Source organism: Episyrphus balteatus, chromosome 2, assembly GCF_945859705.1.
Source record: "Episyrphus balteatus chromosome 2, idEpiBalt1.1, whole genome shotgun sequence".
In the NCBI taxonomy this organism is placed as follows: domain Eukaryota; kingdom Metazoa; phylum Arthropoda; class Insecta; order Diptera; family Syrphidae; genus Episyrphus; species Episyrphus balteatus.
Genome location: NC_079135.1, coordinates 93,865,435 through 93,882,571, shown reverse-complemented (window position 1 = coordinate 93,882,571; position 17,137 = coordinate 93,865,435). Strand labels below are relative to the sequence as shown.

General features: G+C 30.0%; 1 protein-coding gene across 6 annotated transcripts in view; it reads right to left on the bottom strand.

The window, feature by feature from the left end:
• Positions 1–4,397: 4,397 nt before the first annotated feature.
• Positions 4,398–17,137, bottom strand: part of LOC129911220 (solute carrier family 41 member 1) — a 96,555-nt gene continuing 83,815 nt past the window's right edge. For all 6 annotated transcript variants that reach the window (XM_055988946.1, XM_055988944.1, XM_055988940.1 and 3 more), the window contains 7 exons: positions 13,231–13,535; positions 9,643–9,967; positions 9,423–9,569; positions 9,203–9,350; positions 6,139–6,344; positions 5,923–6,071; positions 4,398–5,860 (listed from right to left, as the gene is read on the bottom strand). In XM_055988946.1, coding sequence (XP_055844921.1) covers positions 5,657–5,860; positions 5,923–6,071; positions 6,139–6,344; positions 9,203–9,350; positions 9,423–9,569; positions 9,643–9,967; positions 13,231–13,535 — 1,484 coding nt within the window. In that variant the 3' untranslated portion in view covers positions 4,398–5,656. The remainder of the gene's footprint in view (positions 5,861–5,922; positions 6,072–6,138; positions 6,345–9,202; positions 9,351–9,422; positions 9,570–9,642; positions 9,968–13,230; positions 13,536–17,137) is intronic.

Below are 17,137 nucleotides of genomic sequence, written 5' to 3'. Positions count from 1 at the left end.
GAATGACGCGGGTGTCACTTCTCGTAAAAATGACGCGGGCGTCACTTTTTGTAATAATGATGCGCGTCACTTTTCGTAAGAATGACGCGGGCGTCACTTTTCGTGAGAATGACGCGGGTGTCACTTTTCGTAAAAATGACGCGGGCGTCACTTTTTGTAATAATGATGCGCGCGTCACTTTTTGTAAGAATGACGCGCGTCACTTTTCGTAAGAATGACGCGGGCGTCACTTTTCGTAAGAATGACTCGGGTGTCACTTTTCGTAAAAATGACGCGCGCGTCACTTTTTGTAAGAAAGACGCGGGCGTCACTTTTTGTAAGAATGACGCGGGCGTCACTTTTTGTAAGAATGACGCGGGCGTCACTTTTAGTAAGAATGACGTGGGCGTCACTTTTTGTAAGAATGACGAGCGCGTCACTTATCGTAAAAATGACGCGCGCGTCACTTTTTGTAAGAATGACGCGGGCGTCACTTTTTGTAAGAATGACGCGCGCGTCACTTTTCGTAAGAATGACGCGGGCGTCACTTTTCGTAAAAATGACGCGGGCGTCACTTTTCGTAAAAATGACGCGCGCGTCACTTTTCGTTAGAATGACGCGGGCGTCACTTTTTGTAAGAATGTCGCGCGCGTCACTTTTAGTAAGAATGACGTGGGCGTCACTTTTTGTAAGAATGACGCGCGCGTCACTTTTCGTAAGAATGACGCGCGCGTCACTTTTCGTAAGAATGACGCGGGCGTCACTTTTCGTAAAAATGACGCGGGCGTCACTTTTCGTAAAAATGACGCGCGCGTCACTTTTCGTTAGAATGACGCGGGCGTCACTTTTTGTAAGAATGTCGCGCGCGTCACTTTTCGTAATAATGACGCGGGCGTCACTTTTAAGAATGACGCGGGCGTCACTTTTCGTAAGAATGACGCGGGCGTCACTTTCAGTAAAAATGACGCGTGCGTCACTTTCAGTAAAAATGACGCGGGCCTCACTTTTTGTAAAAATGACGCGCGTGTCACTTTTCGTAAGAATGACGCATGCGTCACTTATCGTAAAAATGACGCGCGCGTCACTTTTTGTAAGAATGACGCGGGCGTCACTTTTTGTAAGAATGACGCGCGCGTCACTTTTCGTAAGAATGACGCGGGCGTCACTTTTCGTAAAAATGACGCGGGCGTCACTTTTTGTAATAATGATGCGCGTCACTTTTCGTAAGAATGACGCGGGCGTCACTTTTCGTGAGAATGACGCGGGTGTCACTTTTCGTAAAAATGACGCGGGCGTCACTTTTTGTAATAATGATGCGCGCGTCACTTTTTGTAAGAATGACGCGCGTCACTTTTCGTAAGAATGACGCGGGCGTCACTTTTCGTAAGAATGACTCGGGTGTCACTTTTCGTAAAAATGACGCGCGCGTCACTTTTTGTAAGAAAGACGCGGGCGTCACTTTTTGTAAGAATGACGCGGGCGTCACTTTTTGTAAGAATGACGCGGGCGTCACTTTTAGTAAGAATGACGTGGGCGTCACTTTTTGTAAGAATGACGAGCGCGTCACTTATCGTAAAAATGACGCGGGCGTCACTTTTTGTAATAATGATGCGCGTCACTTTTCGTAAGAATGACGCGGGCGTCACTTTTCGTGAGAATGACGCGGGTGTCACTTTTCGTAAAAATGACGCGGGCGTCACTTTTTGTAATAATGATGCGCGCGTCACTTTTTGTAAGAATGACGCGCGTCACTTTTCGTAAGAATGACGCGGGCGTCACTTTTCGTAAGAATGACTCGGGTGTCACTTTTCGTAAAAATGACGCGCGTTTCACTTTTTGTAAGAATGACGCGGGCGTCACTTTTTGTAAGAATGACGCGGGCGTCACTTTTTGTAAGAATGACTCGGGCGTCACTTCCCAAGTAACAATTTAGCTTTCATAATAGCCTGTTTTCACTAGAGCAAATGAGATGATTTCGATCAAATTTGCCAAATGAGGTTCGAAATGAGATAATTTCCTATACAAATTTCAAATTTGAAATGAGATAATTATCATCTCATTTCAACGAAATTAGCTAGGAAATTAAGTCAAATCGCCTGAACACAGACAAAACTTCCATTGTGAATAGGTCACAATTATGAACTCTGACAAAACGTCAAATAAAAAAAATTAAAGGCTTGGTCACACCGGAGGGTATGCGGTAGCGGTACGGGTAGAGGTAACGATATTTGTATGACAAAAATTCAACATCTGAACGTTGATATGTCAGTTTGAAATTTGTTCCATACAAGTACCGTTACCTCTTCCCTTACCGCTACCGCATACCCTCCGGTGTGGCCAAGCCTTAAAAAAAAACAATAGCACATAGCGGTAAAATTAAATTATTTTATGTCGCGTCGGTAAATAAAAATTTAAAATAAACCTTATAATTCCGAAATTTGTATGCCAGATCATGCACGGAGAAAAATGAGCTAGCGCAGTGCGTAGTTTCTTGACCTCTAAACTCGTTTGATCTAGGTTCAATACTCAAGTGTGACGCAAAAAGTTTTTCGAATTAAATGAAAAATTATTAGACTAAGCACCAATTACAAATGGTAATATTTTTAAGGACAGTGAAGGCTTTAAATTGTCTTAGCATTTCTAAAAATAAATTGTACCGAAACTAAATAAATTTATACTTTATTTTCAAAAACACATGATATATATTTTCAAAAGGTCATGATATATTAAAAAAAAAACTTTAATATCATTCACACAAATTGTTAAAAATTCAAGAAATCAAAATTTAATCTTTTTCTCCTGGTCAAATTTATAAGAACACTATTTTAGTTCCCTGGAAAATGATCAAAATTGTTACTAGTTTTCGAATGTTTCTGTTTTTAATACTTTATATGTGCTTAGTATTTAGCCACATTGGCACAATTTTCAAAACAGCTTGACACCTACCAGGCATAGACCCTAAAACCCTCCACCGATTTCAACTAATATTTCCTTTCCATGTTTTCTGAAACTCGTTTTGACTTCTACTTTTTTATTTTCCATACTTCCACAAGCTCTAAGTGGAATTTTAATACAATGGACGTACAAAAAAAATATAATATAATTTTTTTTCAGACTGAACAAAGCTGTTTAAAATCTTTGCCATATGCTTTGGATCAATATCAATAACAAGACACTTCACCATATGCCACCAACGTAAAATTTTGCAAGCATTGTATCTTTTTTTAAAAACAATGGACCTTCTCCAGCAAAACAAAATGCGTTTCTCATTTTAAGGGCAATCAACTAGATTTCCACAAAAAAATAACAGATAACGGTAGTTTATTTTGAGATAAATTACATATTTTCCATAACTAATTTAACGCTTCTGAAGAATCAGCCAATTTGAAAAAAACTGATTTCTAGGAAAAATAGCACTTTCATAAAACTACGATGATACTGAAAATCTTATACTGTCCTTAAAAATATGACCACCACTGAATGTGTAAAAAAGGGTGTGCGTCCGTGCGTGCCAAAATAATTTAAAAATGGTAAAAAGTCATGTATTTAACAGTCAAAAATTCTGCCACTGCGTGAAATCTTTCTATATATGTTTTTTGAACCCTTTACTTTCAGTTTTCGTATTTTCAGGGGTCTGACATATTTAATTTCTTTTCAGAAGATGAATAACTATACAAAAATGAAAAATTAAAAAAAAAATTGGGAATACTTGACTTACGTTGTTTCTGAAATAAACAGTTCAAATTTGAAAGATGGTAAGCGCACCAATTCTTAGTATAAGAACAAAATAAAATAAAACAGATAGCATGTCTTTTTCCCTCTGTTGATCCTTTAACATTTAAATTAAATTGGGTATTTTAAGCAAAATGTGCAATTTCAATGATAAGAAACTTAAAAAACTTTTATATTCTGTTTTATTGAAGTACTATAGTGTAGGAAAAATTTGTATATATTGGTACTTTATTAACTTTATCGAACTGTGAGAATCCACAGGAAAAAAATTTAAAAGTCATTTTTGGTTCAAAAGTAATACGTTTTCCTTAGATTCCCGAATATTTGAAATGCAATTTTCTTTAATTTCTGAAGAAATTGTAAATGCCACCTTTTGCCTCTAAACTTCCTTCTTACTTGCTATGCTCGTAATTGCGTCAGGTTTTTTTTTAACGACAGCTATACAAATTAAATGCAAAAAAAGTTACGCATACACCACAGTGACCGTGAATGTTTAAAGTCAAGAATAAATAAATAAAATGAAACATAACTTTTTTTCTTTCTATAAATTAGTTTTTTTTTTCTGTTTTATTAACAATAACATAATTAATATCGATCACAAGTCCTTCATTTATATCTTAATTTATTATTTATATTAAATTTTAATGTCTTCAATTGAATTCTGTTTATTTTTTTTGTCTATAATATTTTTGTTCTTTAATTGATTTAAATTTATTAAATAAACTTTAAATTTGTAAATAAGTCAAATACAAAGAATATTTATTAAACAAAAACAACACACAACACAAATGTAGTTGGAGCGGTCTGTAGTATAATGTGTCACAAAAAAAATTATATTATATCTTTTGGTTTGTCTCAGGGGTAAGGATTTTTTTTTTGTTTTGTGAAAAATATGGGATCATTTATTTTTTTATGGAAATCTATTTACAATTATTTATTTTTTCTTTTTTTTTTTTAATTTTACTTTTGTTTTCAGTTGACATCTCCTTAAGGCCTAAAAAAATTTACAAATAATACATTTGATAAATTATAAAAACTAATTAAATGATATAAATTATATTCTAGAGTATTTATGAATCTACATTTATACTCGGCTTGTAAAAATCAAACCCAATTATATAATTAATAATAATAATTTAAATATTATAATACTATTTGCAATTGTTTTCTATTTTGTTGTGATTAGTTGAATAATAGCAGATCGGTATTTATTGCAAATAATTAACTTTAAATTAAATTTAAAAAATTAAAAATAAAAACACTAGAACAAATTTATTGCCTCAGGTTGCTTAAAAATAAATTAAATTAAATTTGATTGGCTAAAATTGAATAAATTAAAAAAAAATCAACCAAAAGACCAACAAAAATTAAAAGAAATGTTTGTATATGTTTTTAGTTTCTTTAGAAATCAGAGAGAATTTCAAAGAATTCTCTTTCAATTTTCCTGTTCTTCCATTTAATAATAAAACTAATTAATTTTTTAAATTTATTATTGTTTTCAAAAATACTGTCGAAAAATTAAAGGTATTTTTTTTTTTTTTTTGATTTTGTTATTATTTGTTTTGCTCTCATTTTTTATAGTAATAATTATTGTAGAGAGTTATTTTTTTATAATTTGTTTTAATTTTTGTTTTTTTTTTTTTAATTTATATAATAAGTCCTTGTTAACTACGAATCTCTTAAAACTTATAATACTCTATATTTTTTTATCGTTTTGGTGTTAAAGAATCTTTTTAAACAACTTTTGTAAATTTTTTATTATAAACTATAATTTTTTTTTACTTACTTTCCACTTTTTTGTTTTTATTTGGTTACTTAAGGTTGCTTTTGTGTTCTTATTAGGTACATATATTTTATTTTTCTTTTATCATGAGGAGTAGATGACACGAAGGATAAAGAAGAAGTTACTCCTTTTTTTTTGTTTAGTGATTTTTTTTGTTTTTGTTTAGGTAGGTACATCAAGAATGTCCGTGTCGCCACCGTATTGTTTACCAATTGACACAAGGAATAGGAACGCCAGCGCTAAAAAGCTCGATCCGAAGAGATCACCCAAAGCGGTTAAGTATGGGATGGCAGAATTGTCGGGATCGATCTTCCACTTCCACATTGCATGAATTATAATGTGAGCTAAATACAAGAGTAACGACACCTAGAATGATAAAAAATAGTATTAACATTGAAGAGGAGAGGATTTTTAAGTTACAAAATTACCTGAACAATACTTGCACAGAGGTACGCGAGAACAAATGTTAATGTAATCGTTGATTCTGACATGTGAATATAATCAGCTGCAAAGATGAAACATATCTGACCGGGAACGGACAGTGCGAGCAGAATTCTTGCAGATCTAGCGTATGGAACTGTAAAGTAAAAAAAAAATTAGTAAGTATTGTTTTAAAAGTAAAATTATTTTTGATGAATTTTTACCTCCTTTGAAAATTGCTCTCCATGGCCACTCAAATATTTTGGCATGTGGTGGGATAATACCGATAATTGAACTCTGATGAAGCATTGTAGAGATTTTACTTGCTTGAACTGATACTAAATTACCACCGATGCCATTGATAATTGGTTGAAATACAACAAAACCATAAAAGACATCGACTGAAGCATCAAGTACTAAACCACCAAATCTGGAAATAAGAAAAAGTATAAAATATTTATTAATTTTGTGATATTTGGAGTCATAATGAAAAAAAGAAAGTTGAATATTGTCTCTCCTCAAAAAATAAAAATTGATAGTTTTTGGTTTTTAGGTAGTACAGCCGAGAGAACGACAAAAGTTTCAATCCAATTGTAAGTTTCACGCGGAGAAGATTCCACCCGTAAAAATGAATAGGTGTAAAGTTATTCAGTGTTCACCTTCGGAAAACTACTATATTAGTGGCGAAGCGAGTTTAACGGAAAGTGTAATTTCCATTCGTTTGAAATGCATAAATTCCTTTTAAAATTCTGGGTGAACAAAAAATTTCGGCATTTATACAAAAGCAGAATGGGGATAGTGGCACAAAATGAAAGAAGAAACGCAAAATTTTGGTTAAAAAAAACAGCTACATCGTTGTTCACATTTGACAACAGGGACAAAGTCATCAAATTTATTTCCTTGATTTGAATCATATACAGTCGGCCCTATAACACCCCAATTGCCCAAACATAACAAATTCGTTTTATGAACCCCGAAAAAAGTATCGTATAGAAGTATTCCGACGCACATAAATTTCTATGTGCTATGAAATTCGAAAGTTTTATTGATTTTGCTTCATAAAATCAAGGCAAAACATTAAAGCATTACAATGAAAATTTTTTTTATTTTGGTTTTAAGAAGCCCAGTATTTTTCGATTTAAATTTTTCGAATTTTCGATTAACTACAAGAAGAGAATGATATTATCCAATTGCTAGTGCTTGGTTCACGCAATAATTTTTTTCCTACCTTCCATTTAAGGCCGTGTGTGCATTGCGTTAAATAGTTAAATTCGTGTTAAATTTTTGACACTATTGAGGTGAATAAAAAATTTTCAGCTGTTAAAAATTTATTGGGCTCTGGGACCTGGTTAAATTTGAGTTAATTTTTTTTTGCAGATGGTTTTGTTTTTTTTTTTTTTTATTACAAAGGAGTATCATGGCAGAACAAATTTTAAACAATAATTTTTTTTTTTGAAATTTTTTTGTTCACCTCAATAGTGTCAAAAATTTTACACGGTGTTAACTATTTAACGCAATTCACACACGGCCTAAGTTATTAAAGTTCATGGCGCGATTTGTCGAATTTAAAATTTCGACACATCTTTACGTTTCGAGGTCTCTTCATAAAAGCTCAAAAAGGAGCACAGACATTCAAGTCAAAAGATACAGAAAGAGAAACGATAAAAAAAATAGTGAGTACCTATTCTTCATTTCAAAGTAGAATAAAGTATTGAAGAACCGATACAAATGTCAGTTAACAACTTCACTGTCCAAGGAATCATATTTGGCTAATAAAATTTATTTCTATTTTACATATGATTCACAATAATTACTAATCGAAAATTATTCTACGTCCCCTACTAATTTGTAAAAAAATCCTCTCAACGTTTAAATAATTTGATAAGAAAAGAAAAGATCAATATCACGTCCTGTGAATCACATTTGAACACAAATTTGAAAAACCGAAAAATTAACAGAGTTTAACGACCGACGCCGACGCTTATAAATTTTTAAATAACTTGCAACGCTAGGTAAATATTTTGAAAAGAAAAAAAAAAGTTTTAGATTAAAAAAAAACTTTTTTTTCGAAGAGCCGTTCATATGAAATCCTGTAGGTGAATTGTTTTGAAATTTTAGTTTTCATATGAATCTTTTAGGTGCATTGTTTTTAATTTTAGAATTGTCATGCCTTAAAAGATTGTATGTTTCATGGAAAAGCATGCCTCCCTGCAATTCTCAGCCGGCGTAATCTCGAAGAGCTATAGCAAGAACTCTTATTGAGGACATTAAAATATATTTTAATTAACACGGCACGAAATGTGGTGTTCAAGTGTCAAATATTCCAGTTTTGGAAATTATTACGGACGAAATTAGATTTTTTCATTGACGATTTTCGCGCTATTTTTTTTAAGTTTGGAATTCTTCACGGGAGATTTTGTGCTTGGGGTAGCTTTAATTGTGGGGACTTTAGTTTTAGGGGATTTTGAATTTGGGTATTATTACGGTATAACTCAATAACATTCATAAAGCTATGGTATTTTAACAATAGAATACTTTCAACATCACAAAATCGATGACACTGCAATTAAAAATCTATATTGAGCACTTACTCGACTGTAAAACTGAAGCTCAGGGCAGATATGAATCATTGTAAATAAAAAGTCAAACGGATGGAGGAGCCAAAAAATAAATGAAATGCGTTTTTTTTTCGATATTTAACAAAAATATTAATAATACAGTAACTTAAATTCCGATAATTTTGATTTTTGGAACGGTTGCTCCTTATGCCCAATAAAAATCCAAATTTCATAGAATTTCCAATAAATATATTTATAATAATATAAGTATAATCATAGAATTTCCAATAATTTGCAACATTCTTTGGGTGTAATGGTTTCCAAAATTGGAAAACTGTATTTTTTTGGGTAAAAAAATATGAAGAAAAATAGATTTTCTCCAAGATTTTGATTAAAAATCTATTATGTAATTTTTTAGGTTCTGTATGTTAATTGTTTATTTTTCAAAGACCGTAATGATTCACATGCTTTAGTATTTTTTAATTGCAGATTTTCTTTTAAGAAACACATTCGATTTTGATGAATTGTTCATTAGCGTAACAATTTTTTTTTTTTTCGAAAAATATGCATATTGTTTTATAATTAAAGAAGAGGTTACTTATTTGAATTTGATCGTAGATCGTAACGAGGAAGCGTTTCGCTCTCAGAAGACTTATGTATACTTTGATCATTTTAATATCATTTGAACACTCGCTCTTTATGAAAAAAGTTTTTAAAAAATACAACTTACCCACTAATACACAACGCTGAGAGTACAGGAATCCATCCATTTGTTAAAATAGGGCGAGTATATTTATTTTTGTATACAATAACTACCCAAATAGGTAGAAGACAAAGATAGACTGCAATAACTGCGAAGGTAATCCATAGGTGGGTATCTAAAATTTAATTATACAAATTTTAAATTATTAAAATGATTCAAATTTAAATAAAAATTAATAAAAACATACCCAAGTGATCATATAGAAGAGATGCAATAAATGAAAGTACACTAATTGAAACTACATCACCAATTGACGCTGCCAAAGGAGTTGCCAAATTGTCCGGATTCAATCGAAATTTCTTAGATAATAATACCACAGCCACTAACACAAAATCTAAAAAATTAAAAAAAAAATTAAATCATTAATTAAAAATATAAATTTTATCATGTTTTATTAAAAACTTTACCTAATACAAAGCAGGACGAGGTAGCAGTAAACATACTCGAAGCAATTAACAACATTGTATGTGTAAAATCGAACTTTCCATCCATGGCAGCACCAACTGAGATGGCAAACAATGAAACTAAAAAGGACGCAACTGTCGCCTGGACCTGAACTAAAGCTATATTGCCAACAATCATTTTTATAATTTCTTTGCGTAATGCCATATTGCCAAGATTGGATTGGGTTGAGAGTCGAGATGCTAGGCACATATCTAGATTTCCTTTTAAGCCAAGAAGCGCAGGAACCAGAATAAAAAGCTGAGAAATCGATTTGAATACTTTCCATTTCTAGAAAAAAAAAGAGAAAAAAAATTAAGTTAACATTTTGGATCTATAGGTTTTTGGACTTTTAAGGTCAAAAGTGTTTATACATTTTTTGTAATCGAATTTGGACCTAAAATTTAAATATTTTATTTTTTTTAGAAAAAAATCATTTAGATTTTGTCAATACAAAGGAGGCTTGTTTGATCTTTTAAAACGTTTTGCCAGATTCTGGACATTCATTAGATTTGCTTTTAAAAGTTAAAAAACCTGCGTCTCTGTTGACTACTGTCTATCAAATTTAATAGTTTAAGTGGGATTTGTCATATTATTTTGAACGATTTTTTTTTATAATTTTAGGTATATGTTAACGTGGTAAAAAAAAAAACAAAACCTATTAACACAAAATTAAACTAATTTATAGTAAAAAAAAAAATTAAAACTAAATAAATAATGACGCAAATAAATTATACAAATTATAAATTAATATATTTTATATTAAGTCCACACGCCTATTTTTTTTTTTTTGTTTTCAGTTAAATCAAATTATAAATAATTCAATATGTATTCGATAGAATACAGTAAATAATAGGCAGGGTTGCCATTTAAGATTTTATCTTAAAGCAATTAAGGAATTTTTTTTGTTGCTAATTTACTACAATTTATGATTTTAAATTATCTTAATTTACTATCTAATGGTAAATTAGCTTTCATGACAAATGATATTGTTTTCAATCAAAATAAGCGTCAGAATCTACGTTTTTATTTTACTGCCTTTTGATGATATACTATGTAGTTGCTACCAACAGCAAAACTGAATTATGCATTATAAATACGTAAATTTATGTATGTAGCAACATACGAGTACCTATAGCTTAAAAAGAAATTAAAATTGAAAACAATTCAAAGGTGAAAAAAATGTATAGAAAACCGATATCAGTTATTTTTACTTTTTATGGTATACAATAAAAATAAGTAATATCGATTTTGCAGTAATGTAGAACAAACTTAAGAAATCGAACATGCGAAAAAGTCGTGATGGACTTGATGATTAATAACACAGGTCCGCAAAGAATTCCCTCTTTTTATAAAACTATATTTTTCTAAAGGATTTTGTTTGGATTCCGAATCCGAAGAAAGAAATGCTCTAGCACATCAGTTTTTTTTATATTTAGATATAGATAGAAAACCGCAAAAACATTATTTTTTGCTGTTTTTAAAGCAATATTTTGACGTAAGGTAATTTTTTTCAACTGAATTATTTGTGTTTTATAAAAGAGCTTGTTTTTTCTTTCGAATTTAATATTCTCAATATCTTTTTTCTTATATATTTCGTTTTTTGTATTGCTGGATTAAGTACTTATAATTCTTATTTTACCTTTTTGTTTTGCTTCTTTAATTCCATTAAAAACGCAATTTTTATTTTTATATTATCGATATATTTCGAGGGCCTTTTTGCCTCATCCTCAGGATCAAAAATACTAACAATAAATTAATGATTATTGTTAGTATTTTTGATCCTGAGGATGAGGCAAAAAGGCCCTCGAAATATATCGATAATATAAAAATAAAAATTGCGTTTTTAATGGAATTAAAGAAGCAAAACAAAAAGGTAAAATAAGAATCTTTTTTCTTTTTCGAGATATTTTAAATTTAGGTAAGTTCAGTAGGTTCGGGATATTGTACCATAAATAAACTGATTTAAATTAATTAATTGGAATGCTAATTTTGAATCCAAATTTAAAAATTTTCGAAAAGCTCCCGTTTTCGAGATATACTAGTTTTTTTTTGAATAACTTGCGTTTTTGATTTTATAACTTGATAGAGTTTTTCTTACTTCGGATTCGAACTCAGCATATCAATAACTATATAATAAAAAAAAAACTTTTTTTAAAACAAACTTTTTTCACTTTTGCAAAAAGTGGCCAATGTAGTTAAGGCTTAAGTCCTCCAAATTGTAGCTGAATACAATAAATAGTTTTAATTTTGTACAAGGTCAACCGAATCTAAAAGGCATATTTTCTACAAACTACTCAGATTTTTAAACGATTAAAATGATAATATCAAAACAATTTTTTGTAGACCAGTGTAATAATTGTACTCATTGACTTAAATTCTAATTTAGTAAAAATAAAAAATCCTCAGTTTTTTAACTTTTTTTTTATTGATTTTAGGTTAGAATTTTAGTCAAAACTAATTTTTAAAATTTTGTTGCCACCTTAACTTGATATAAAGTTTAATTTGCTATAAATACTGTCTTTGAACCATTTGAAATTGAAAACCGACCAGTGTTGCCGTTTTCTCCGAAATGCAATAACACTGGTCGGCAAAAAACAACAAAAAAGTCAGGAGCACGAAATCTGTATAGGGGATTTTAATTAACTTCAGTGTGCTGAATTCAAAACTGTTTACAGATTTGTTCCATCAGGTCTAGTTTTTGAGCTCTACTCATCACTTTTTTCGCTAAAGTCTCAAAAACTAATTTTGAATTAAAAGCTTTTTGATGTTATAGGTTTAAAATATATATTTTAAGTATTATTTTGCTTTTTTTATACAAATAAACATTAGTTACGTTAACCACTAAGATTTTGAGATATCATAAATTTATATTTCATAGTCTTTTAGAAAAAAATAATTTTGTAAAAAGAGTAAATATATTTAAGACGATAAAATATAGCTTTGAAATTGCATAAGTAGTTTTGCAATAAATAATTTAACGACGCCAAAAGTCCAAAAAAAAAAACGACCTGTTAATATTCAAATATTTCAAAAATCTGACGTGGCAGTGAAATTTTGACTTCAAATTTGGAATAAGCGCATACAAATCCTTTAGAAAAGTATGGTGTGGTTCAAGCTCTATATTCGCTGCCGACCAGTGTAATGGATTTAGCAGCATTTTTGGCTGAAGTATACTTTTATGCCAAGGAATCATATTCAGCAATAAAAACTCTTGAACGAATATGTTCCATTCAAAAGGGTCTATTCAATAGAGAATAGATCATAAGTAAGAAACTCAAATTTAGTTATAAATCCACCCATTGGATATCTATTGTATTTTCTATTTATTATGCATGCCATTCTGTTGAAAAATTCAAGGCTAAAGAATTTAAAAGGACTTGTTGGTTCAACAAGCAACACTTATGAAATATTAAAAAAAATCCTTTTGTTTTTCTTTTTATTTTCCGGTACATTCAATACCCTAGGCAAAATGGCTTTTATATTGTATTTGCAAATATGTTTTCCTACATCAATTATAAATCAAATACAAAAAAAATAGGTATCCAACTCACCTCGACTCTTCCCAAAATGATGCCAGCTCCGATTGTGCCAATACCAGCCAAAAAGAATGGTATCGACACTTGCACCAATATTGTCGTCCATTTTTCTTGTTTCACACCAGGACGATTTAATGCTTGTTTTTCATCAGCACAACCCGGATTTCCGGCACTACTACCACCACCATCATTACCACCACCTGCACCGCCCCTATCCGATCCTGGATCAGGTTCTGATGATGCTATTGACGTCGTGATGATTGAGCTTAGTGAACCAGTTGTCGAATGTGGAAGACCGGACAATTTGTCATTGTCGGTGTCTGTAAATGTACAAAAAAATAAAAAAAATAAATAAATAATTTAAATAAAAGTGTAAGGACATTGTATAGATATAAAGCTAAAACAGCGCATGCATAAACAAAAATACAATCTCATAAATATAGATTTAAAATATTGCAAAGTCAAAAAAGGTTTCAAGAAGATATACCTACCTATATTACCAAAAATGTTGTTAAACAAAAATAAATGTGAGACATTATGTGACCTTTTTTTTAAATGTTTGTTATTAACAAAATAAGCAATATAATAAATTTTGTTTATCAAACTTTAAGCTTAGCATATAAAACAAAAAAAAATTCATTATAATACCAAACCTGGCTAAAACAAGTACGAATAACTTACGATACGAGATATATGTCACACTAATTCACTTTAAATTAATTTTTATTATTATTATTTTTTTTTTTTCAAAATCCAGTCCTGCCTTTAAATTATTTATTTTTATTACTTTTGTGAATGAATATTAAATTCATATATGTAGATAAAAAGAAAGAAAATAAAAGAACAAATGTATCCGTTTAATAAATTTAATTCAAAAGTGTGTCAGTCTCAAAATGTTTTCATATGCACGTGTTCAGGTTTTTGTACAATACAATTGATTTAGGAGTAAGAAATATTGCATTGTTTTTTTTTTTTAGAAACCAGACTATTTAGAGGTAAAAACTAAATAATTAACCCTGTACTGCATACGAAGCCAAATATGGTTTTGTCTGTTTCTATGCACTTTTCTCTTCTCTGTCACAAAAGAATGGTAAAGATTAAATACAATCCTCTTCTTTGTGTTTCTGAGAACCCATAGAGATAGTTTTTTCGTGTGTCCGACACAAAATAAAGGTGTATTTTATGATCACAGGTGAGTCGATCAGTCGTGTGCAATGAAATCGAAAGTGTAGAATTTATTCATACTTTAAGTGTTAATTACTGGTTTGTTTGGAAAGTTAAGTGGAATTAAAAATTTATTTTTGATAGATTGTGTTATTGTGTATGCTATGAACCAATTTTTATTGAAAAAAAATTATTGGCCTGGTCTTGGGAGGGCAAAAAGTACGGAAGCCATATTTGGCCTCGTATACATTAAGGGGTTGTAAATCTACACAATTTGTAAAATTTTTTTGTTGGAAAATTTTGTTTCTTAACATTGTTAATTTGCTTGGAAGCTATGTTTTACTTCAGAAATGGAGCCCCTTCGCTTTTAGAAACATTTTTCTCATGTTAACCCCATTTCCAGCGGCGTAACCACAAAAATTTTAGGGGGAGGGGGGCTCACCTATAATATTTTTTCAATCATTTTACTACTTTTAAGTTATTGTAAGATCTGGGAGTGGGTGAAAATGTTGGAGCAAGACTTACTTCGACAGTGGAAAACAAGTGAACCAGAAAAAATATATATAACGGACAAAAACAAATTGCTTTTTTCGGTTCCATGTCTTAAAATGAGCCAAATTTGAATTAATTCTTAACCTTTTGTAATGCAATGTATTTATGTTACTTTGTTTTGTTTTTAAATGATAAATATTTATCTTTTGATATTTTTAATTGTATTTTTTATATAATCTGAATAAATAAAATTAGTAAAATTTCTTACCCCTTAATGCACACGAAGCCAAATTTGGCTTATAAACAATTTTTTTAAACAAATTAATTTAAACAAATGAAAACCGTTTTAAAATAACCCAAAGAACCCATGTAAAGCATTTTTTAATTTTTTCGTCCGCTAATATTAATTCATGCAGTAGAGGGTTAAAAAATATCTGGTTTTAACAAATAACTTTGTCACGAAAAAAGTCGCTATTGATGGTTGTAGCATTTAACTTGATCGTAGACAATGAAAAATCAAACATAATGAAACCATCCCAATAAAAAAAAAAATATTTTAAAGTCATATATTTCATATAAATATTTATATTAAGTTCATTTAACCAATAGTTAATTTTGTTTCAAGAATATTGATAAATTAATAAAATTTACTGTCGAAAAAAAATTAATAATATAGCTACAAAAATCTGTATTTTGTGCGCCAAAACATTTTTGTTTTGCCCAGTATTTTAGTTGCATTTAAGACTTTAAACTGCTTTCAAATCATAAGATTTCAAAAATGTATTCAGAATTTATGAAGGACGAAAAAAAAACAACGAAAACCACTTTGATTTAACTATTTTTCAGAATGATTTTGCGTTAAAGACGATAATTTTAAAATCAAAGTAGAACGACGTTAGTTTAAGGTTTTTTTTTTTAACCATGAAACAGCCTTAAAACAAATTCGTTTCAACTTTGAAAAAATCACCAATTTAAATAAAAAAGAAGATTAAATTAGCGAGTGCTTAATCAACAGGCTATCCAACTGTTGAATATTAGTTTTATAAATTGAAACTAAGGCTGAGGTCAGATAATACATTTTTTGGTCAAATTTCTTCAGCTTTGAATTAAAGATGCTTCAATTTTTTTCAACATTGAATCAAAGTTGACCAAATTTACGTCTATTTTTAGTGGTTTTTAATATTTTGAAGAATGTAAGATTTCATAGTTTTGGCTGTGACACTTTTTCTCATATTTGTATGAGATTTTCATGCATTTTTGAGCAAAAGTGTCACATTGAAAATATTCTTGTTTAGGTTTCAATATCATATTTAGTTTGTAACGGGTGTGACATTAAAAACAATCGATTTTCAAGTAGAAAATCAAACTTCTCCGGGGTGAGTAATGTGCATATGTAAATATGTAGACATTAGAAACTGAGAAAAAAAACTGTGAAAACAAATACCAAAAATATTCGATTCAATGTTTCGGGTGTGACATTTGATATTTAATATTTTGTTTTATATTGCAACAGTTTAAAATGTAATATTCTGGTATTTAATCTGAAATACAGATTTATTAATTCATTAAATAGTAACTTTTACTTTGAAACTAAAACATTAAGACCCAATTTTTCAATCTTCTAACAAACAGTCAGTTAACTGTTCGACGAATAAATTAATTAGGCTCATAAACAATCAGATAAAAACATTGAATTTTTCATTCAAGAATAATTTATTCTACAGAATAACAAAAAAAAAATTGTCAAATTCAAAAATATTAAAAATTAAACGTCATTTTTATTCATGATTGTTTTTGTTTTCTTGTGTTCCACTGTATTTTCTTCAAAATTCTTTTAAAACAGCTTTGACAATTGACACAATATTTTTGTTGAGATTATTCCTTAGAATAATTTTTATTCGTCTCCGAAAGAAGAAGATAGTTTTATTCCTAGGAATAATCTATATTTGCCTGTTGAAAAATTGATTTTTTCTCTATCCTTAGGAATAAGTACTAACTGACTGTTTAACTGACTATTAGAAATTTGGCCCTAAATCTTTTATAGCAGTTTCAAGCTAAAGAAGTGAAATTCTTGCATGCAAACAATATAAATATCATCATTTTGGTGATACAGAACTTTTAAACACAGGTCTTTGAAAGGTTTTTTTTTTTAACAATTGTGAAAACAAATTGAAAGGTTGGAAGCAACTTTATGTAGGTACAATATAATAAAAAAATAAGCGTTAGTACCTACATTAAGAAATATTTAGACCTGCATTTTTTTGTG